At 36.3% G+C, this 22,531-nt stretch overlaps 1 protein-coding gene across 1 annotated transcript in view; it reads left to right on the forward strand.

The window, feature by feature from the left end:
• KNTC1 (kinetochore associated 1) overlaps nucleotides 1-22,531 on the forward strand; it is a 68,620-nt gene that overhangs the window by 6,197 nt on the left and 39,892 nt on the right. Inside the window, exons 3-24 of the mRNA XM_029226437.1 lie at nucleotides 756-876; nucleotides 2,599-2,714; nucleotides 3,602-3,680; nucleotides 4,269-4,346; nucleotides 5,457-5,491; nucleotides 5,736-5,846; nucleotides 6,660-6,753; nucleotides 7,107-7,159; nucleotides 7,373-7,488; nucleotides 7,839-7,893; nucleotides 8,423-8,521; nucleotides 10,270-10,313; nucleotides 10,418-10,483; nucleotides 10,888-10,963; nucleotides 14,831-14,956; nucleotides 15,047-15,136; nucleotides 15,548-15,601; nucleotides 16,999-17,060; nucleotides 19,293-19,404; nucleotides 20,490-20,637; nucleotides 20,822-20,874; nucleotides 20,968-21,069. Of these exons, the coding sequence (XP_029082270.1) occupies nucleotides 756-876; nucleotides 2,599-2,714; nucleotides 3,602-3,680; nucleotides 4,269-4,346; nucleotides 5,457-5,491; nucleotides 5,736-5,846; nucleotides 6,660-6,753; nucleotides 7,107-7,159; nucleotides 7,373-7,488; nucleotides 7,839-7,893; nucleotides 8,423-8,521; nucleotides 10,270-10,313; nucleotides 10,418-10,483; nucleotides 10,888-10,963; nucleotides 14,831-14,956; nucleotides 15,047-15,136; nucleotides 15,548-15,601; nucleotides 16,999-17,060; nucleotides 19,293-19,404; nucleotides 20,490-20,637; nucleotides 20,822-20,874; nucleotides 20,968-21,069 (1,890 nt within the window). The remainder of the gene's footprint in view (nucleotides 1-755; nucleotides 877-2,598; nucleotides 2,715-3,601; nucleotides 3,681-4,268; nucleotides 4,347-5,456; nucleotides 5,492-5,735; nucleotides 5,847-6,659; nucleotides 6,754-7,106; nucleotides 7,160-7,372; nucleotides 7,489-7,838; nucleotides 7,894-8,422; nucleotides 8,522-10,269; nucleotides 10,314-10,417; nucleotides 10,484-10,887; nucleotides 10,964-14,830; nucleotides 14,957-15,046; nucleotides 15,137-15,547; nucleotides 15,602-16,998; nucleotides 17,061-19,292; nucleotides 19,405-20,489; nucleotides 20,638-20,821; nucleotides 20,875-20,967; nucleotides 21,070-22,531) is intronic.

The following is a 22,531-nucleotide window of genomic DNA, read 5'->3' on the forward strand; positions in this document are numbered from 1 at the left end:
CACAACAAGAGAAGCCACCGCAATGAGAAGCCCTTGCACCGCAACAAAGAGCAGCCGCCACTCACCACAACTAGAGAAAGCCCATACACAGCAACAAAGACCCAGTGCAACTAAAAATTAACTAATTAATTAATTTAAAAAAAAGATTATGTGTGGGAAGCTCTAATCAATAGAAGCTACAAACAGGAGACTTATATTTGGCTTGCATTGTGTTTCTTAAAATGTTGACTTAGTTGCCAATATTTAAAAATTAGAATATTTCACACAAAGATCCAGATTTTCTTGGTAAATTGGAAGCTGTGGCCATGCCAGGATCGCATTTCCACAGGGCATTCATCTGGCTGACTCTGTTCTCTTTAGTTTATGTGGGGCCTCGTGTCCTCCAGTTCACAGTCCCCCTCCCTGTTGTTTCCCAGACCCTGAGACTTTATGCCAGTATTGGTTCATTCATTTACGTTAATGCCTGCTGGCTTCTCCAGGCATAAGCTCGGCCCTTAGGAAACAAAGACTTGTACTTTCGAATCCTTTGCCCTGTTCTAGCAACCCTGGACTATTTCCCTGTTCTAGGCTCTGAATGGATTCAAGATATATCATACAAAGAAAAGCTTGACTCATTAGATATATGGGCTAAAGAAAGAAGGCCTATCAGGTGAAGTTTTAAACTTGGGTGATTGTGACTATGGTGATACTATTGATAGGTATTGTTAAACATGTATAAAAATGTTTTATTTTAGTCCTGCTTTTCCCTCCCACAGGCCTCATTAAATCCAAAACTACAAGCATGCAGCTTAAGTGATGGGTTTATTATTGTAGCGGACCAATCAGTGATACTGTTGGACAGTATTTGTAGATTGCTTCAATTGCATCTTATATTTGGTAAGTCTAATGTAATGCAGTAAAATAAATTGGAAGTCAACTATATCTTGCTACCAATTTCTACAGTATTGCCTTTTCTTTACTCCATTATTTATAAGACTCAAAATTACACTAATTTCAAGAAATTAACCTTGAGTGCCTTGTGCTGAGTACTAGACGGATCAGGTACTGAAGATGATCCCTTCTCTCAATAAGTCTAAGGAAAAACATACATGGAAAGCAACAATTTATTTGCGTGGTTTTTGTGTTAGAATACTGTAGAAAACAGTTGAGCCCAATTATGTTTAAGTTCCTGAATCTTGTACATAATTTCAATACCATCAACAGATAATTTGAATACTTTTAGCACTATAAAAAGTTTTTTAAAAGTACTTATGAATTAATTCTTTATTGAGTTAAAGGGCTTTAAGTGTGTATATGGAAGTATGGACTTCAGAGTAAATTAAGGGACAGACAAGTCAGTGATTATGCTGGAAAATAGGGGATAGTATTATGAATTTTTTTCTGAAATTTTGAGAGAAAGATGGTTATTGAAGTGTTTGCGTAAGAACAGCTGAAAATTAATTAATTATTTTTAAAAAGAACGTAGATGAAAAGGAATTAGAAGGTATGCACATAAGAACAAAATCTTGATCACAGTTTGCAGGAGAGAAACCCATATTTTGTGGAATCTTAACGCATCTACCCTGATGGGTCCCCAAGATTCACAGTTTCACCAATTAAAAGTGAGGCTGTGTTTTACATATAATACTTTTTTTAAAATAAATTTGTTTGTTTGTTTATTTATTTTTGGCTGCGTTGGGTCTTTGTTGCTGTGCGTGGGCTTTCTCTAGTTGCAGCGAGCTACTCTTCGTTGCGGTGCGCAGGCTTCTCATTGCAGTAGCTTCTCTTGTTGCAGAGCACGGGCTCTAGGCACGTGGGCTTCAGTAGTTGCAGCACGTGGGCTTCAGTAGTTGTGGCTCATGCGCTGTAGAGCACAGGCTCAGTAGTTGTGGCGCATGGGCTTAGTTACTCCGCGGCATGTGGGATCTTCCCAGAGCAGGGATCAAACCCGTTGTCCCCTGCATTGGCAGGTGGATTCTTAACTACTGTGCCACCAGGGAAGTCCCTACATATAATACTTTTGTATAAAGATATTGCTGCTGAATAATTTTAGTTATAAGCAATTTATATGTTACTGCTTTTATCTCTTAGTCTTTCCCTCCCGATCTCCATGTCATTCCCCCTGGCCTTCTTGCTGTGTACAAGCAATAACTTCCTTACCTCCTTCAAGTCTTTGTTCAAATCTCACCTTATCAAAGGGGGCTCTCCTGAGCACTCCACCTGATACTGTATGGCTCTTCTGAGTTCTCTTTCGCTGCTCTCCTTTTTCTTTTTTCCAGAGAATGTATCACCTTTGTGTATGTCATACAATTTGCTTACTATGCTGACTGTTTATCATCTATTTCTGCCTTAGAATTTGAGCTCTATGAAGGTGGGACTCTTGTTATTATTCTCAGATATATGCCAAAGACCTAGAACAGTGCTTAGCATATACTAAGTGCTCAGCAAATATTTGTTGACAAAGAGTCAGTAGCGTTCGTTTTTACATTAGTCACTACTTTCATGAAATATTTAAAAGAAGCTTAAAAGAGTTGACTTTTAATAACAAAATTTGCAATATTTTGTGTTGAAAATAAACATTTTCAGAGGAAGCTTGTAACTTTGACTTGAAATTTTCAGATACTGAAGTGGATGTGGTTGGCCTATGTCAAGAAGGAAAGTTTCTTCTGGTTGGGGAGAGAAGTGGCAACTTACATCTTATTCATGTAACATCAAAGCAAACATTACTCACCAATGTAAGACCTTGTTACATTTTTCATCTTCATTATCTAAATTCTAAATTATCTTTTAGAAAGCTAAAGCTCTAGCAAAGCATTACTTGATTTGTGGCCTAAATTAAAATAATAATGTTTCTTTACATTGAATTTAAGAATCATACCTTAGAAACTGTCTGAAAAAAAAGTACACAACCTAAAAGTTGAGAATTATGTTTTATTGGGCGGACTTTCTGAGAACTTCAAGCCCAGGAGGCAGCCTCTCAGATGCTCTGAGGGACAGCTCTGAAGAGATGAGGGAGGAGCCAGGATACATAGGAGTTTTGCAAGGGAGACCAGGTAGTCAGAACATCAAAAGATTACTGTTAAAGAAAAGCAGGTATATCGGGTTAATAAATTTAGCGTTTTCTATGTATGGAAGATGCAAGAGTCTGGGCTCATTGAAATTATTCCTTTGATATACACCTTTGCTGTCTTAGGGCCAGTATCCTGTGCTTTTCCATCCTGAGTCCCCTCAGGATGCACAGTTGGGAGTTGCAATGGCTGATGGCTTGACAGTGGGCAGCCTGTTTATCTCCATCCTGAGTTCCCTCTTGGCTTGATGGTCGCAGCATCCTTTGTTTGCTAATATGGCAGGCAACATTTTTCATCCACAAAACATATGAAATAAATGCAAAATTGAAAAAGTATGGTTTGAAGATAGTATACTTGTCCAAAACAGTTTTGTATTGAAAATAAACATTTTTGCAGGAAGCTTGTAAATAGTTTTCCATTTGAAAACTAAAATGTTTGGAATATAGGCAGAATTATTGCTAATGATAATTGATATCCCTAGAGTTTAATGAATATAATCCTTGACTGTAATTTTCTGGGTTTAATCTTATCATTTGAAATTAATTTGCAATTAGGCTTTTGTTCAGAAAGCTAATGATGAAAATCAGTGTACTTACCGGAATCTTGTTATTGAGAAAGATAGTTCAAATGAAGGTAAGTGCTTTTAATTTCTTTTTTTAATGTCTTCTTATTAATACCCAGTCAAAAAATCAGATTTATAGTTAATATATTATGTAAATTAATTGGTGTTACCTACACAATGTTAAACTTTGTAGGGATGCAATTAATATTATTTTAAAAAACAAGTTTTCGATTTTAGCTCTTTTCAGAGGCTTAAATGTACTCTTCTTAAGTATAATATCCTAAACTTTTTACAGTTTTGAGAGTTCTATAGATTATCAGGGAGACATAATATTCTTTTAATATGTTCTTATGGGTTTCAGTGTATTTATCATATTTCTTTTTAACAAATGTTAACTGGTCCTTAATTTATTTTGATATATCTGAGTTTCTTTTTTTCTGGCAAATGAAATTTGGTTTATAGAAGTTTCAAAGCAGTTAACATTGTTTTTGCAAATAACTTACCAATTCTTTGTAAATAAGCTTTGTATTGTTACTGTGTTATTTTATTATTAGACTTTAAATGAGCAAATGGACATACTTTTAAGCTAGATCCGGACCCTGGTTTAAATTTTATATCATGTGCCTTTTAAAGAAGCTGGCTTGATTTTATTTTAATAGGTACCTATTATATGCTGCTTCTTACAAACAATGGATTTTTTTGTATTACAAACCTTCAGCTTGTAAAAATTCAACAAGGTAAGTAATGTATTATTTTCTTATTACTGATTTGCAGCAATATTTCTTATTAGTTTTCCAGGTAAATTTTAAAATAGACTCTTTAAGAATATTTTAGTTTAACTACATTCTATGATATTGGGTATACTTTAAAGTATTCATAATATACTTATTCTCCACAGTTAGGGCCACAACAGAATCTGAAGACATATTTATTTATAGTCTTCAAGGACTTTACAACTTAGTTGGGGAGACAGGAGTTACGCTAGCATAGTAATAAATACTTTTTGATGGAATGAATGAACCTGGAAACTGAAATGATTTTGTAAGTGTTAACAATACAAGGCAGTGATCTAGAGTGTGTGCTAAGTGAGTGGTGTGGACCATACATCCCTCTGAGCTGGCAGAGATTGAGGAATTGATTCCGGGCACGTATTCAACAAATTTTTTTTTTTTTTTTGCGGTACGCGGGCCTCTCGCTGTTGTGGCCTCTCCTGTTGCGGAGCACAGGCTCCAGATGCGCAGGCTCAGCGGCCATGGCTCACAGGCCCAGCCGCTCCGCGGCATGTGGGATCTTCCCGGGCCGGGGCACGAACCCGTGTCCCCTGCATCGGCAGGCGGACTCTCAACCACTGTGCCCCCAGGGAAGCCCCAACAAATACTTTTTAAAGATCTACTCTGTCATAAGAATGTGCCAAGTTCTGGGGATAACAACGAGATTTAAGATACAAGGTTCTCTGTAGTTTAATGAAGGAGCCAGACAAGTGAAACAGCTCTTACAAAAGGGAGTGCAAAGTGATGAAGACTTCACAGGTAGGACTTCAGAGCTTGAATAGGAGAGTTGGAGCAGGGAGAAGACCATCTTAGTAGGAAGAACCTTTTAAGGGAAGGTGTGGACAGACACTGTAGGGACCGTAAGGCAGCCTGGCTGGTGCCCTGAGTATGACATGTCATCACAGTTTATTTCATTGGTCAAGGGCAAAACTGAAAAGTCACCAGCACCTTATGAATTTCTGACCAGTGTTCCTCTTACTAGATTATATGTAATTTAACCTTGACACAAAAGGGAAGATTCATACGTATTTTATAGGTTATAGTGTAAATTTAGCCTACTTTCTCTTTTTCATGCAGCGATTGAAAAGGTAGACTTCCATACGGCAAAAAAGGTAAGAAGACAAAACCACATTGTCTTCTTGAAACTTAAATTTAATGTCAGTTTAGGAAAGTGTTTCTGCATAATTGTCTAATGGTTGATATTTTGGGAATTAGCATGATAAAACATTTTAATAACATTCCTATTTTTAAAAATACATTTATAGCTATTGATTTAAACTGATTTTTTATCAGTCTTTCCAAGGAATTTGGACCATGGAGCATATATATAACATTCTTATTTTTTAAATCTTGCAGTTACAAGGACAAATCAAGTCCAGTTTTATTTCTACTGAAAATTGTCATACCCTTGGTTGTCTCAATCTTGTGGCTGGTGATTTAGCAAGCGAAATCCCTGTGATAATTGGGGTAATTCTCTTTTTTTAATAAAATTTTGGGCTTTTTTTCTGAAATGTTTCTTCATTAAAACATAGTTTTGGTAAAGTTACGTATTAATTTGTACTGTATAACAGAAACAGGGAAATTATAAAATGAAGGTCATAAAATTAACTCAACAAGTATAACTAAGTCTCTGTGTTGGAAAAAATATTGCATCTTTATTTTCACTAATCTCTACCTGACATTTAGCATGTCTTTCAATTATGAGTGTAGGCAAAAACAACAGCAGCAAACAAAACATCTAATATTATATTCAAGGAGTAGGCAGAAATTCTATATTGAATTATATTATTACAGCATTTACAACATCTTTACTTGCCAAATTTATATAATATGTTAAGAAGCAGTCACTTTTCCCCGTTTTGTGTATCTAGTTCAGTATTTCATCAGGGTTTCAAATAATTTGAAACGAATACTTATGAATTATTTTCAAATATTAGTAGTTATTTTCATGAAAATACTTCATCGAAGGTTATCTTTAGCTTGTAATGCTGGAGGAGGTCTTGAAGCTTACCTGATGTCTCTAGAGTGAGTTGCCTGAATATGCCTCCTCCTTATTAAATGTTCATGTGATAACAGTGTACAGCAGGAGTTCGCTGTTTTTTCCATTCTGTTCTGTTGAAAACAAACTAAGAGAGGAACTAGATGATAAGAGCTAGCTGGGCTTGAATATATAAATATATTTTGAAATTAGCCACATGTACAACTTAGATGTTTCTACTTGGAGGAGAATTCAGATCTAGACCCAAGTTTGTAATTGACATACTATTTTCACTTCTGTAGGGAACTGGTAATTGTGTATTCTCAAAATGGGAACCAGATTCTTCTAGGAAAGGGATGACCGTTAAGAGTGTCATTGATGCAGAGATTATTGAAGGTAAAATCAGTTAACGAAACTACTTTTGCTACTTGTGAGTTGTCGTTTTCATGCCAGTACACTAAGTCTGGCATATGAGCCGTTTTACCAAACCTTGGAAACAAGCCAGCTTAGTCTGATGATTGTCCGTGTATTTGGCTTCTTAACATGTTGCAATTGTTACTCTTCATTTTGGGAGGTTTTATGTTTTAGTGATCCTACAAAAAAGTAGAGAAACAGGAATAAATGGGAATGGGAACTTCTTTTTTAAGTGTAGTTCTGCCTTTCCATAAATATGTTAGTTTACTATTTTAAATATGGCTATATGTAACCCAGAAACATAGTCCTTACACACCTTGTTTTCTCTTTTGTAGGTGCAAAGAAGTTCCAGCTGATAGACAATCTACTTTTTGTTCTTGATACCAATGTATGTTTCTGATACTTCCCCTTAAGTATTTTCACTTGGTGTTATGTTTAACAACAGAAATTTTGTCGAACTTAACAAAGACAAGGACTTTAGCCAGGGTAGATTACTACCTTGTGTAATGTGCTTTATTTCAGTTACGTATCAAAAGATAGATTCCAAGATGTAAATTTTTAGTCGTTAAGAGGACGTATCAATGAAATGTCTCTTTTGCAGAACGTGCTGAGCTTATGGGATATTTACACCCTAACTCCCATATGGAACTGGCCCTCCCTTCACATAGAAGACTTTCTTCTCACCACAGAAGCAGATTCACCTTCATCAGTCACGTGGTACATTATGACACTCATATTGATTTCCCTTCTGTTAGAACCAGGTTTCTTGCCTGGTTCTGTTCAGATCATTTCTTATGTGTTACATTCTAGATAACACTGTGAACAGACTGACAGGGTAAAGACCATTTCATTGTTAGCCAAATTCATTGAGAACAAATAGGCAACACAAAAACCTCCATGTGAATGTGTTAGAAAGAGTGTGAGTCTGGGCCATAAACATTCAGAAGTCAAGTTCAGTATCTTCTGTGTGAATTAATTTTAACTTTTATACAAGGATATCACTTTGACTTAGCTTATGTCTAGCAGTTGGCTTCTTTGATTCACTTAAACCTTCTTTTCTCTTTCAGGCAAGGGATTACAAATCTCAAGTTAGTAGCTCTGACAACTACTACTAATAAGAAGGTATTGGAAAATTTATATCACATTCGTCTATATTATGTGTTAGAAATAGCATTAACGTAAGAGTACTAGTTGTTAAGTAGTACTCACAGCATATTAGCTCTTAGTTCACACAGGTACTTGACAGATCGGAAATAACCCTGCAGAGCTCTTTTTTCTCATTAAAAAAAAAAAAGGTATAAATCTCAGCTTCACATTTTAATTGGAGCATTTCAGCAATAAAAATGTCTATAAGAAAATGTTTATTATAGTGATACTTAATGTAGTTCTGGCACTGAGGAATTACATTTGCCTTAAAAACAAATTGTAGAATGGACTCCAGGTACGTGGATTTTCATTTAACAGATTTAAAAGGTAGGATAGAACATAATTTTCTATGTAACATTTAAATAATACAGTAACAGATTTACTTATTTTTTGCACTTAACTTCGTATCAAGTGTTTTAATCTATGCCCTGGATTGTGAGGTGCTGTCTTGTGCTCATAGGTTTATATTGACCTAAGACATTAATTGCTGTCCTATTTTTCTTAGATGAGAAACCTCATGGTCTATTCATTACCTATGATGGAAATACTATATTCTTTGGAAGTATCTAGTGTTTCTTCTCTGGTCCAAACAGGAATTAGCTCAGTAAGTTGATGTGTATTTTGAACTAATATATTTTTTTATAATTGAAAAAAAAAAAGAATAACTAAGCTAAGCATGAGTGGAGCCTAGTGGAATACCTGGATAGATCTCAGGTAAACCATATTTATTGTTATCAGAGGTCCTCGAATATATTTACAGGAGATCAGTCTTCATTTAAAAAGAAAGAAATTAATCAAATAAAACATCAGTCAATTGCACATTCAATTTTCTTGTCTCCACAGGAAATACAGATGATTGTTAATTTGGGGGAGGTTATTGCTTGCTTTTTTGGGGTTTTTTTTGGCCGCTTTGGGTCTTTGTTGCTGCGCGCGGGCTTTCTCTAGTTGCTGCGAGAGGGGGCTACTCTTTGTTGCAGTGCGCGGGCTTCTCGTTGCGGTGGCTTCTCTTGTTGCAGAGCACGGGCTCTAGACACATGGGCTTCGGTAGTTGCAGCACTCAGGCTCAGTAGTTGCAGCACACAGGCCCTAGAGCGCGCAGGCTTCAGTAGTTGCAGTGTGGGCTCTAGGGCACACAGGCTTCAGTAGTTGTGGCTCGTGGGCTGTAGAGCACAGGCTCAATAGTTGTGGCGCACGGACTAAGTTGCTTCGCGGCATGTAGGATCTTTCCAGACTAAGTATCGAACCCCTGTCCCCTGCATTGGCAGGCGGATTTTTTTTTTTTTTTAAATTTATTTTCGGCTGCGTTGGGTCTTCGTTGCTGTGCGCGGGCTTTCTCCATTTGTGGTGAGCGGGGGCTACTCCTTGCTGCGATGCATGGACTTCTCCTTGCGGTGGCTTCTCTTGTTTAGAGCTCGGGCTCTAGGCGCATGGGCTTCAGTAGTTGTGGCGCATGGGCTCTAGAGCGCAGGCTCAATAGTTGTGGCACACAGGCTTAGTTGCTCCGCAGCATGTGGGATCTTCCCAGACCAGGGCTTGAACCCGTGTCCCCTGCATTTGTAGGTGGATTCTCAACCACTGCGCCACCAGGGAATCCCCTGTTTTATCTCTTTTTATATACACACATTGTATTTTTCCAAACCATTTGGAAATTACGTGCAGACATCATGACCTCTCACTCCTAATTTCAGCGGGTATCTCCTAAGAATGAGGCCCACAAAATTTAACATTAATGCAATACTATTATGAAATATGCCATCCAAATTCAAATTTTACCAATTGTGCCAATTACTTGAGAACTTTTTTTTGTTCCTGACCCAGGATTCAATCAAACATCACGAATTGAATTTTGTTGTCGTGGTCACATGGTAGTCTACTTTAATCTCTAAAACTTCCCTAGTCTGTTTTTGTCTTTTCGGACATTGACATTTTTTGAGTCCTAGCCGGTTGTGTGGCAGAATGTCCCTCTATTTGGATCTGTGTCTCGTCATGATTAGATTCGTGCTAAGATTTTTGGCAAGCATCCTGCATAAGTGATACTGTGTCCTAACTGCATCACGTTAAAGGACTTATGTCCACTTGTCCTGTTATTGATGCTGTTAAATTTGATCACTTGGTTAAAGCAGTTCTGCCATATTTCTCCATTGTAAAGGTACATTTTCCCCTGTATAATTAGTAAGTAATTTCCGTGGTGTTATTTTGAGACTATGGGAATATCCTTTTCCTCACCAGTTTTTCCCAGTAATTTTAGAATCCATTGATGGGTAATTTCTGCCTAAAGCAGTTGTTACTCTAGTAACTATAAAGTGAATTAATTCTGTATTTCAATTTTAAACATGTTTTTTGCTATTGTAGGATACCATATACCTTCTGGAAGGAATTTGCAAAAATGATCCAAAGTAAGTCCTGTTTTGTTTATCAGATTAAGTTGTTAAATAATAGCAAAGTTAAAATTTACTTACTGATGTTAAATGACAAGTGTCAATATGAAAACTTTTCTCAGGCTATCTGCAGACTCAGTCTCTGTTTTAGTGCTCAGATGTCTTACAGAAGCTTTGCCAGGAAACAGGTAACTACTTGTGTTTTGTTTTGTTTTTTTTATAATTTATTCTATCTATTTTTGGCTGCACTGGGTTTTCGTTGCTGTGCGCGGGCTTTCTCTAGTTGTGGAGAGCAGAGGCTACTCTTCATTGAGGTGTGCGGGCTTCTCACTGCGGTGGCTTCTCTTGTTGTTGAGCACGGGCTCTAGAGCGCAGGCTCAGTAGTTGTGGCGCACGGGCTTGGTTGCTCCGTGGCATGTGGGATCTTCCTGGACCAGGGCTCGAACCTGTGTCCCCTGCATTGGCAGGCGGATTCTTGACCACTGCGCCACCAGGGAAGCCCTCTTGTGTTCTTCTAAGCCTTACTCCTTGATGAAAAGCTTGAATTCCCTCATTAATAAAAATTTTACTGAAATTTCTTTCAATTCATCAGATTGAGTCGGTTACTTCACAAACACAGATTTGCTGAAGCCGAGAGCTTTGCCATTCAGTTTGGACTAGATGTTGAGGTAATTATTCATGTATTCATTCATTCATTGAAAGCATTTCTTCATGTGCTAGAGGCTGTGGAGACAAATATGTAAGACATAATGGGAATTTAGTGTGATCAGGCCTATAATTAAGATACGACCAAAGTAAAGTAGGGATTCAAAGGAGATATTGACCCTTAAAGTAGGGTGGGAAGACTTCGTGGAGGAGGTGATTTTATGTCAGATCTTGAAAATGTTCCAGATAGTCCTGGGCGAGGAAGGGAATTCTAGGTGTTAAGACACATGAAGAAAGTGAGGGAGGCTTATGGTGCTTCCAGGAACTCCTAGTAATTAGATAGGACTAGGGTGTAGGTTATATGTACATAGAAGGGAAAGGAGATGGTGGGAAATGAGAGGGTCTGAGCCTGGAGGGCTTTGTATGCACTGCAAAGGATTTAGATCTTATTCTGCAGGTGATGGGGAGCTACTGAGATTTTTAAGCTGGAGAATGTCTTGATTAGGTTGTCATTTTGTAAACATGGGAAATTGTTTGAAAAAGGGTAAATCTAGAGATGCAAAGACCAGTTGAAAAACTGACCCAATGCAGTGAGGTGGAGACACACAGGAGGGAAGGTCTGATGAGAGAGGTGTATAGGAGGTAGAAGCAGTGGGGCTCAGCGATCAAACATAGTGGGGGCTACAAATGTCAGGAGCAGACTAGCAGGACTCTGGCTCAGCGTACTGCAAGTAAGTCCCTTACATATAAACGAGTTCCATTCCAAGAGCACATTCATAAATCCAGTTTGTTCAGAAGTGCAACAAAGTTAGCCTAGGTACCCGACTAACACAGTCGGCTACATAATACTCTACTGTAATAGGCTTATAATACTTTTCACACAAATAATACATAAAAAACAAACACGCACAAGAAATAAGACATTTTTAATCTTACAGTACCGTACCTTGAAAAATACAGCAGTACAGTACAAGAGCTGGTGCTTCTTAGCAGTTCCAGGTACATCACCGCTGCTTTTACGCTTGCTTCTGGACATCCTGGGCTTGAAATAAAGATACAGTACTACTGTACTCTATACAGCACTGTACAGTAAAGTACACAAAAGCACAGCCACTTGTAGAGGATGCACGCATGTGACAATGTACACCAGACACGTGAACTAACTTACGTGATTGGACATGTGAACGCACGTTCACGTGTTGGAAAGTTCGCAACTTGAAGATTCGTATGTAGGGGACTTACTGTAGTTGGAATGTGATGGCATTACTTAAAATGAGGAATATGTGTGGAAGAACAGGTTAGGGGTAAAATATGAAGGGTTCTGCTTTATAAAAATTGCATGTAAGGGATCTTATAAAATGAGGCTGTCTGATAGGAAGTTGGAGAGTGATCTGAGCTGAATCTAGACATAGGTAACACCGGAGGAATGGCTCAGACCACTCAAGGAGAGTGTGTGGAGTAAGAAGAGATCTGAGGATGAGCTACAGGGGCACCAGCACACGGGGGATAGAGAAAGAAGGGCTATAAACATACTTGGGAAGAAAACCACACAAATGTATGATTAAAGAAGCCAAGGGAGGCTTCCCTGGCAGTCCAGTGGTTAGGACTCCTTGCTTTCACTGCCGAGGGCACGGGTTCAATCCCTGGTTGGGGAACTAAGATCCCACAAGGCGTGAGGTGTGACCAAAAAACAAACAGTTTAGTGGGGAGTGATCAGCAGTTGCAAATACTACCAATAAAATCAGGTATAAAAACTGAAAGTTGTCTGTTGGATTTGGTGATTAGGAATTCATTGATATCCCTTGAAACGTCCTGGGAAGTAATGAAGGATGAAGCCTGATGGTAGTGAAGAACTAACATTTGCTAAGTGGGTGGTGGGTACCCATGTGTTTGTTGTTTTAAAAAGGTAGCATTTTATATTATGTAACAATCTAAATGGGAAAAGAATTTGAAAGAGAATAGGTACCTGTATATGCATAACTGAATCACACTGCTATACACCTGAAGGTAACACAACATTGTTAATCAACTATACTCCAATATAAAATAAAAAGTTTAAAGAAAGTAGCATTTTAAAACATGCAAAACAATTTTGTATATTTAGAAATGTATATGAGTAAAGCAGTATATGAATTAATGGGATAACAAGCACCAAAATCAGAATAATGGATACTTCTGGTTCAGGGAAGGAGGATGATTTATTTGGAAGAAGAGAAAGTAATATTAAAGTATAATATAAATATTATAAATTGTATTTATATTAAATATATAAATTATTATATTATTAAATATAAATATATTATTTATTATAAATTTATATACTATAATATAAAATTATTTATTATAAATATTAATATAAACTATATTATTAAAATGTTTTTAATTTAGGTGATAAGTACATGAGTATTTGTTATATTATTACCTTTTTGAATATCTGAAAGTTTCATAATAACTAATTTTTAAAAAGAGCAAATGAAGCAAAAAAATCAAAACCAGTGAAAGATGTTTTCAGGGAGTGGAGACACAGAACTAGAGAAACTGCTCTTTCGTATCACTTTTAGCTTTCGGAGCCAGAGAGCCCATGTTAAAGTTGGTATTTTGTTTATAAAAAAGGAACCTGAAATTTTGACTTTGTCTAACTCAAGCTGTTTCCAGCTGCTAAAGAACCTTTGATAGACTGGGAATTCCCTGGTGGCACAGTGGTTAAGAATCTGTGTGCCTCAGGGAGATCAGCTCGGTGCTTTGTGACCACCTGGAGGGGTGGGATAAGGGAGGGTGGGAGGGAGACGCAAGAGGGAGGGGATATGGGGATATATGTATATGTATGGCTGATTCACTTTGTTATAAAGCAGAAACTAACACACCATCATGGGGCAATTATACTCCAATAAAGACGTTTAAAAAATAAATAAACAAAAATAAAATAAAATGGTATGCCTCACTAACCTGAGTTAAACTATATCAATTTAGCAAATCACTTAGCAAAGAAGTAGTGAGAACCTTGAATTAATTAATTAATTAATTAAAATTTAGAAAAAAGAACCTTCGATAAACTTAGAAAAGTAGACGTGAAACATAATTCTGTGGTATTCTTCTAAAAACCAGCTCCATTCACTTTTTTTTAATATACCAGTATTTCCTGTTTTTTTAAAAAAATTAATTTTTTTATTTTTGGCTGCATTGGGTCTTCTTTGCTGCGCACGGGCTTTCTCTAGTTGCAGTGAGCCGGGGCTACTCTTCGATGCGGTGCGTGGGCTTCTCATTGCGGTGGCTTCTCTTGTTGCGGAGCACGGGCTCTAGGCGCACGGGCTTCAGTAGTTGTGGCACGCGGGCTCAGTAGTTGTGGCTCATGGGCTGTAGAGCGCAGGCTCAGTAGTTGTGGCACATGGCCACTTCGTTGCTCTGCGGCATGTGGGATCTCCCCCGGCCAGGGATCAAATCCATGTCCCCTGCATTGGCAGGCGGATTCTTAACCACTGCACCACCAGGGAAGCCCTCCATTCACTTCTGAACAGCAAAATTTCAGACACATTACTTACCCTCTCTTAAGCTTCAGTTTTCTTGATTGTAAAATAGGGATCTTAGTATTTACCCCATAGGGTTTTGAGGAGGTGCAAATGCTTACTTAGGTTTTTATGAGAGTTAACTGAGATAATTCACATAAAGCTCTGAGTACACTGCTGGTCACATTTAGTGAGGACTCAGTAGCAATGGTTTCCATAACACTTTGTAATCTGGGTTACCTTTCTGTTATCTAAGCGTTACCTTCTTTAATGCTTATTCTTGAACCACATGAATATTCACATTTTTTATTTAGCATACAGTGTAAGATTTCATCCGCAGGCATTATTTTGCTTCAAGTTTCTTGGTGTTGCATGTTTATATTACAGCTTGTTTACAAAGTAAAATCAAATGATATATTGGAGAAACTAGCTTTGAGTTCTCTGAACACCAGTGAGCAGACTGAATGGCAAAAACTTGTAGATGAAGCTAAGGAAAATCTGCATAAAATCCAGGTATGTTTTCCCTGTTGTATACTAGAATATCCAGATCGATGAATTGATCAGTATTACGTTGCCTTACCATGTCTGGCATTTATGAAACAGGACGATGAATTTGTGGTGAATTACTGCTTGGAGGCTCAATGGATAACCTATGAAACAACCCAGGAAATGCTAAATTATGCCAAAACCAGGGTAAGAGTTTCTGACCTTTGTGCATGTTGGTTTGTCTTATGCAAAAGAAGTATTTTGCAAAAAACTGAATGATTTTTCCCATAGACCTTTTTTAAAGTGCATTTTTTTTTGCTCTTCCAAATGATGCCATTTTTGCTATAGGTTGTTCCCCTCACTCACCTGTAAATGAATACCATTGCTAGTTATATTCCTTAAAATCAAGGTGTAACAGATGGGCACAATGTGAGCTGTTTTCATAAAATGCATTATTTTTAAGATATGTAACTTCTTTATTGTTCATTGTTCATCTCAGAGTTGAGTGCAATTTAATTTTTAAAGATGATTTTTTCCTTTAATTCACAGGAAATCCATCTTCTTTCATGAAAAACCTAGTATAGCCGATATTCTAACTGTGTTTCTTATTCATCTTAGCTTTTGAAGAAAGAAGATAAAGCTGTTCCTATCTATTCTGATGGCTTAAAAGAGGTAATTACATTGGGTTTATAGGTTAATTTGGGAGTGAATATACTGTTACAATATACTTTTGAATTCAAGATAGGTCTGTATTTTTTCAAGAGCAAGTTATTTTAATACATTTTTTCCTTATTGCAAAATGGGAATAATAATAGTACTTATGGGTTATTTTGAGGTCAAATGAAATATTTCCTATAAATCATTTTGCGTAGTGCCTGCTATTTCAAACAATTTTAAACTTATGATAGCTATGATGGTGCCAAAAATATATGTGTGTGCACATGTACATACAGATCTTCCTCAGCTTATGATGGGGTTACATCCTGACCAGCCCATTGTTAAGTTGAAAATACCGCAAGTCAAAAATTCACTCAAGGTGGGGTGGTGGTGGTGGGATGAATTGGGAGACTGGGATTGACATGTATACACTAATATGTATAAACTAGATAACTAATAAGAACCTGCTGTATAAAAAATAAATTTAAAAAATAAAATTAAAAAAATAAGCTACAAGGATATATTGTACAACACAGGGAATATAGCCAATATCTTATAGTAACCATAATTGGAGTATAACCTCTAAAAATTGTGAATCACTATATTGTACATCAGCTATACTTATAAAAAATGTTTTTTAAAAAAAAATGCACTTAATACACCTAACCTACTGAACATGATAGCTTGGCCTCACCTACTTTAAATGTGCTCAGAGCACTTATATTAGCCTAGAGTTGGGCAAAGTCATCTGACTCAAAGCCTGTTTTATAATAAACTGTCAAATAGCTCATGTAATTTATTGAATACTGTACTGAAAGTGAAAAAGCAAAATGGTTGTAAGTATATCGGTTGTTTGTGATTATGTAGCTGACTGGGAGCTGCGGCTCCTTGCTGCCGCCAGCATCACGAGGGAGAATCGTCCTATATATTATTGCTAATCCAGGAAGAGATCAAAATTCTAAATATGGTTTCTACTGAATGCGTTTTGCCTTTCCACCATCATAAAGTCGAAAAATCATAAGTTGAACCGTTGCATGTCAGGGACCATCTATATATTTTTTAACTCTTATCTCAAAGTAAATGTTTAGTATAATCCAGCTAGGTTTTACCATAAGGGCATATTTATAAATCAGTGGGAAAACTAATTGATTTCGAAAGGCACGTACAATTAATGTACAAATACCTTCCTCTTCTTTGCGGGTTTATTGCATTGTGATTGGAAATATTTCCGTTATTTCAAGTTTTTTGTGTTGTGCTAAGTAAAGGCAGTCATATTTATGGGAATTGACTTGTCATATGGGGTAAAATGAGAATATGTACAAGACTTCTGAAACAGAAAGCCTAATTTTTGGTGTTTTTTATGTTAATGTTATTGCACACAACATTCAGACTGTCAAGTTATTTCTTTTTAGGTACTAAGGGCTCATGCAAAGTTGACTACTTTTTATGGAGCATTTGGACCAGAAAAATTCAGGTATGTGCACTCCCCATTTTGAATTCTGGATTATGAATTAGATTTAAGTTTGGAATGTTATAAAAGATATAGCATTGCTTTGAGTGAATTTGTGTTTCTGGGGGGTTCAGTGATGGACAGTGTTATCTTTCCTGCTAAGCTTTAGGCACTTCCTACATCATCCGTTGGAACTGATACATTTGGAAGGCAGATTTAAATAAACATACCTTTTGCCTTAACAATCCACTTCTGGAAATTAATCCTGTTAGATATACTAACATGTGCACCAAGAATATCGTTATTGACAAATATGAGATCTAGTTACCTTAAAGCTAAGACAAATTTATTTATCATGATAAACTAACAATGAAGGAAGCTTTATGTTTTCTCCTTATAGCTATTCAGTTATCCCAATACTATCATTAAACATTCTATCTTTTCACTGCTCATTGAAATGTTACCTTAATCACATGCTAAAATTCTCACGTGTATTTAAGTTTCTGCAATATAATTATATTTGCTTGATCTCATCTCTCTATTCATTCACCAGTATCAAATAGTTTTAATTAATGTAGCTTTAAAGTGTCCTATTAACTGGTAGACTAGTTCTACTATACTTTTCTTATTTTTCTGAATTTGGGCAGCTACTCTTTTCTGTATGACACTTGGAGTCAGAATCAGCTTATCCAGTTTTTAAAAAATCTTATTTTTATTGGATTTTTTATTATTTATTTTTATTGGGAATGTGCTGAACCTAAAATCAGTTTGGGGAGAATCACTATCTTTACAATATCAAGTCTTCATATCACTATTTAAGGGCAGTATGTGTCTTCCTACTCATTCTATCCTTTTTTTTTATATTCCTGAGTGGTATCTACTCAGTTGTCTTCATATAGATTTTTTTTTTTTTTTTTTTTTTTTTTTTTCGTTCCGCAGGCCTCTCACTATCGTGGCCTCTCCCGTTCCGGAGCACAGGCTCCGGACGCACAGGCTCAGCGGCCATGGCGCACGGGCCCAGCCGCTCCGCGGCATGTGGGATCTTCCCGGACCGGGGCACGAACCCGTGTCCCCTGCATCGGCAGGCGGACTCTCAACCACTGCGCCACCAGGGAAGCCCAGATTTTTAACATTTTTTTGTTAATTTTGTCTTTCTTGCTACTTTTATAAATGGGACTTTTTTCCATTGTATTTTCAAAAGGATATAGAAGCTATTGATTTTTTTAAATTACTTTTAAACCAGCTACCTTATTGAATTCCTTTTTCACTTGTAGTAATATTTCAATTGGTCTTGTTTTTTCCAAGTATATAATTATATATACAAATAATTATAATTTTGCTTCATTTTTTTCCTCATTTTTTTTTCCTTGCCTAATTTCATTGACTGGTACTTGTAGAACGTTTTTGTTTTGTTTTTTTTGATGTAGACCTTTTTTTTTTAAGTCTTTATTGAATTTGTTACAATATTGCTTCTGTTTTATGTTTTGGTTTTTTGCCCATGAGGCATGTGGGATCTTAGCTCCCGGACCAGGGATCGAACCCACACCCCATGCATTGGAAGGTGAAGTCTTAACCACTGGACCACCAGGGAAGTCCCATGTAGAACATTATTAAATAATGGTGGTAAATAGACACCTTTCTCTTGTTCCTGATATTAGTGAAAATGTTTATTTTATCATTTAAGCATGGTACAGGCTTATAGGGTTTTGTCTTTTTATAATTTTAAGGAAGTGTTCATCATCTATTTCTGAGCTTTAACTAGGACTGGGTAGTCACTATAGCTTTGTTGGTTATAGCAAAAGACTGGAAGTAACCCTAATGTTCAACTGTGGGTGTCTAGTTAAATTATAGTAAAGCCATGCCATGGAATAATATGTAGTCCTTAAAAAGAATAATATCTATATGTGCTCATTGGTACAAGCTGCCAAGATAATATAAAATGAATTTTTTTAAGTACAAATAGTATAACATAAAAAATTCTCATTCATTTTAAAGTTAAAAATGGTTGCTTGTATATGTAATGATTATCTCAGGAAGGACCTACAAGGGGAGCTATAACTTCTGGGGAAGATACAGGAGTTCTATAGGCCTGGGATAAGAAGGAAACTTACTTTTCACTGTATAATCTTTTGATTCTTTTTTTAACTCTGAGGGAAAAAAAACCTAATTAAAATGCATAATGATATCTACTTGTAATATATAACCTTAATATATATATTTTGACTACTAACTTCTTTCCTCTCTTTGACTTTGCAGGGGTAGTTCTTGGATTGAATTTCTGAATAATGAAGATGACCTTAAGGATATTTTTTTACAGCTAAGAGAAGGAAACCTTGTTTGTGCACAGTACCTTTGGCTGAGACATCGGGTAATTTGTTTTGCATTTTTTTCTTAATGGCTTTATAGCTCCTGTGAGAGGTGATTGAACCAGTGTTGGAAACTAATAGGGTGGCAGGAGTGACTGGGCAATGGGGTGTTTTCAGACGGTTTGATAAAATATGACCTGTCCCAGAGAAAACTATCCTCTGATGATGTTAACTCAGAGGAAATATTATACATAAAATATAAACTTATGTTATCTCATCATTCAGAGTCTAGTTAGCTCCTAAACTTAGGTCAAGAGGTAACATTTTATTAAGCGGTTTATTGATGGGCTTTCTTAGGTAGGAATGGTGGAGAGGGTAGTCCTGTTGCAGCTCAGATTGTGGAAAAGGATTGCCATTATAATTGCTGCTCCGGATCTCCTTAATGTTGATGTAGAATATTAGGTCCAAAGCTCAGTATCTGGGTGTGATGCTGTTAAAGACACATGCTTGTTAGGGTTTGTACTGTCACCTCCAGTTAAATTTTCCTTAGAATGCCATCTCTGCCTGTTCCTCTGCCTCTAATTTATTAGCTAATACTCACTGCCATGAGGTTTCACGGAATTTGTGGCTACCAACTTGAATCATTTGCACAGAGTAAATCACCTTTAAGGGTCGTTACATCAGTAAAATTTTTTTTTAATAAATTTATTTTATTTTTATTTATTTATTATTTTTGGCTATGTTGGGTCTTCGTCACTGCGCGCAGGCTTTCTCTAGTTGCGGCGAGCCGGGGCTACTCTTCGTCGCGGTGCACGGGCTTCTCTTGTTGCGGAGCATGGGCTCTGGAGCACACGGGCTTCAGTAGATGTGGTGCGTAGGCTCAGTAGTTGTGGTTCGTGGGCTCTAGAGTGCAGGCTCAGTAGTTGTGGCACACGGGCTTAGTTGCTCCAAGGCACGTGGGATCTTCCCGGACCAGGGCTCGAACCCCTGTCTCCTGCATTGGCAGGCGGATTCTTAACCACTGCACCACCAGGGAAACACAGTAAAATATTTCTTGAAATGACTTTCTAATAGGTCTTTACCTCTTGGGAGGCTATCGGTTTAAATTTGTTGGATAAATCTTAGTTTCTCACTCTGTACGATTTAGGCAAACTTTGAAAGCAGATTTGATGTGAAAATGCTTGAGAACTTGCTCAACTCAATTTCTACACCAGTCTCTTTGCAAAAGCTTTGTCCATGGCTTAAAAATGATGTGATCCCATTTGTGAGAAGGACTGTACCTGAAGGACAGGTAAGTTGCCTTCAGTGTTTTCACTCTTGATGATTCTATTTTTTACATTATATCGTTGAAGATTAAGTCGTGCTAACACCAGTTAGTTCATTTTAGTGTCTCTTGAAAGACTACAATGGAGGTTTTAAATTATTTCAGTGATTATTTATTCATATCAATACTTTTTATGATATATCTATTTCAGAAAGTTCTTGCAAAATGGTTGGAACAAGCAGCCAGGAACCTTGAACTAACTGATAAGGTAATACCAGTATAATTAGCACTGAAAAGGCATTTCTAGTACTCCCCATGGCATAAAACATTATTTTTAATGGTCTCTAATATTTTTTTAAAGGCAAACTGGCCAGAAAATGGGCTTCAACTGGCAGAGGTATTTTTTACAGCAGAAAAACCAGATGAGTTAGGATTGGCGTCCTCTTGGCACTGGAGTTCCTTGGTATGATATGAAAAACAAATTTTTAGTAATAAAACATTTAATTTATATTGAAGGGTTTGTCTATGTATATTTAGACACACATTCACTTCTTAAATATTCTTTTTGTATGTTCTTCTGTTGTGTACTTTTAAAATCCACAAAAAGGAAAATTAGGTTTTTTTCTTCCTTATGTTTCTGTTACAACTTGAACCTGTCTTAATGCACTGTTTTTCTCTATTGAGCCAACCAAAAGGGAAACAATATATAAACATACTCCTAAGTAGTCTAATTGGGATTTTATGCATTAGTAACATTTCACAGTCCTTTAAAAGGGCAAAACTTAATAACATATTAAGATTAGTTTTCAAAGGCTGTATCAATCAGGTTTACTTCTTTTATTTAAAGTAGTAAACTACTTCTAGTTTTGATTGCATTTCTTTGGCATTACAATAGTCATAATGGCTTAAGTACCAAAGAATTTTTTAAAAGATCAAATTGAAAAAAATCTGGGACTTTCTGACTGACTGAATAAAATAGCAATGCTAGAAAGAGAACTAAGATCAGGAATATTGATGTTACATATGAGGTTAATTTGAGGTTAATGAACTGAATTTATTATTTGGCTTTAAATTTCTTAAGTTCATTTATTTTTCCCTTCATATTGCTAAAAACCAGAAAGCATTCATTATATTGAAAAAAAATGCATTCTTATATTTTGAAAAAATTTGTTGGGGTACCATAATTTAGTTTATAAACTAACATGTTGAGACATCTCAGTATAACCTCAACTCAAGTTTAAAGTACTTAAGGACTGGAAGGTATGACCTTTTGTAACATCATACATACATTATGAAATTACATTTATTCCTTAAGTTTCTGGAGCCCAAAAGTAAATAATAAATTTCCTCCTGCTTTCTGATATAGCAGGTTCTTGTTATTAATTATACTTACTGATTATGTGCTGTTAAGAATAAGATGGGAATTTTTTCTGTAAGTTTCAAGCAGTATATTGATGTTATATAATCAATACATGTTATAATGTACAATGTATATTGATCATTTTATATGTTTTTCCACAGAAGAGCTTTTCCTCTTGCTATAAAACACTACTTTGTCTTTTCCCTAGTTGCCTTTTATCAATTGAAAATTCTGTTCCTTGTATATAACTTTAGGAAATGTCATCACTTTGTATCTGGTCATGATCTATATGGATGGAACACTGAGGATTATCTAAATGATGTTTGTGTACCTAAGTATACTGGGGTTCTGAAAAAATATTACACTAATATTAATAGTTTTTTCTATTTTTTAAGAAAGAAAATTTCTTTTAGATTTCTATTGGATTCTGATCTGTTAATTTGTACTAGTTAATTTTGCTTAAACGTCTACAAAACTTAAAGGCATAAGTTGCAGTTTCCTCTTATTTGTATTACCCTCTCACACTTTTATTTCATATCCTTAACAACTTCAACACTTTTGTTTT

Source organism: Monodon monoceros, unplaced genomic scaffold (genome assembly GCF_005190385.1).
Source record: "Monodon monoceros isolate NGI ecotype Baffin Bay Population unplaced genomic scaffold, NGI_Narwhal_1 Super_Scaffold_1, whole genome shotgun sequence".
Lineage (NCBI taxonomy): Eukaryota > Metazoa > Chordata > Mammalia > Artiodactyla > Monodontidae > Monodon > Monodon monoceros.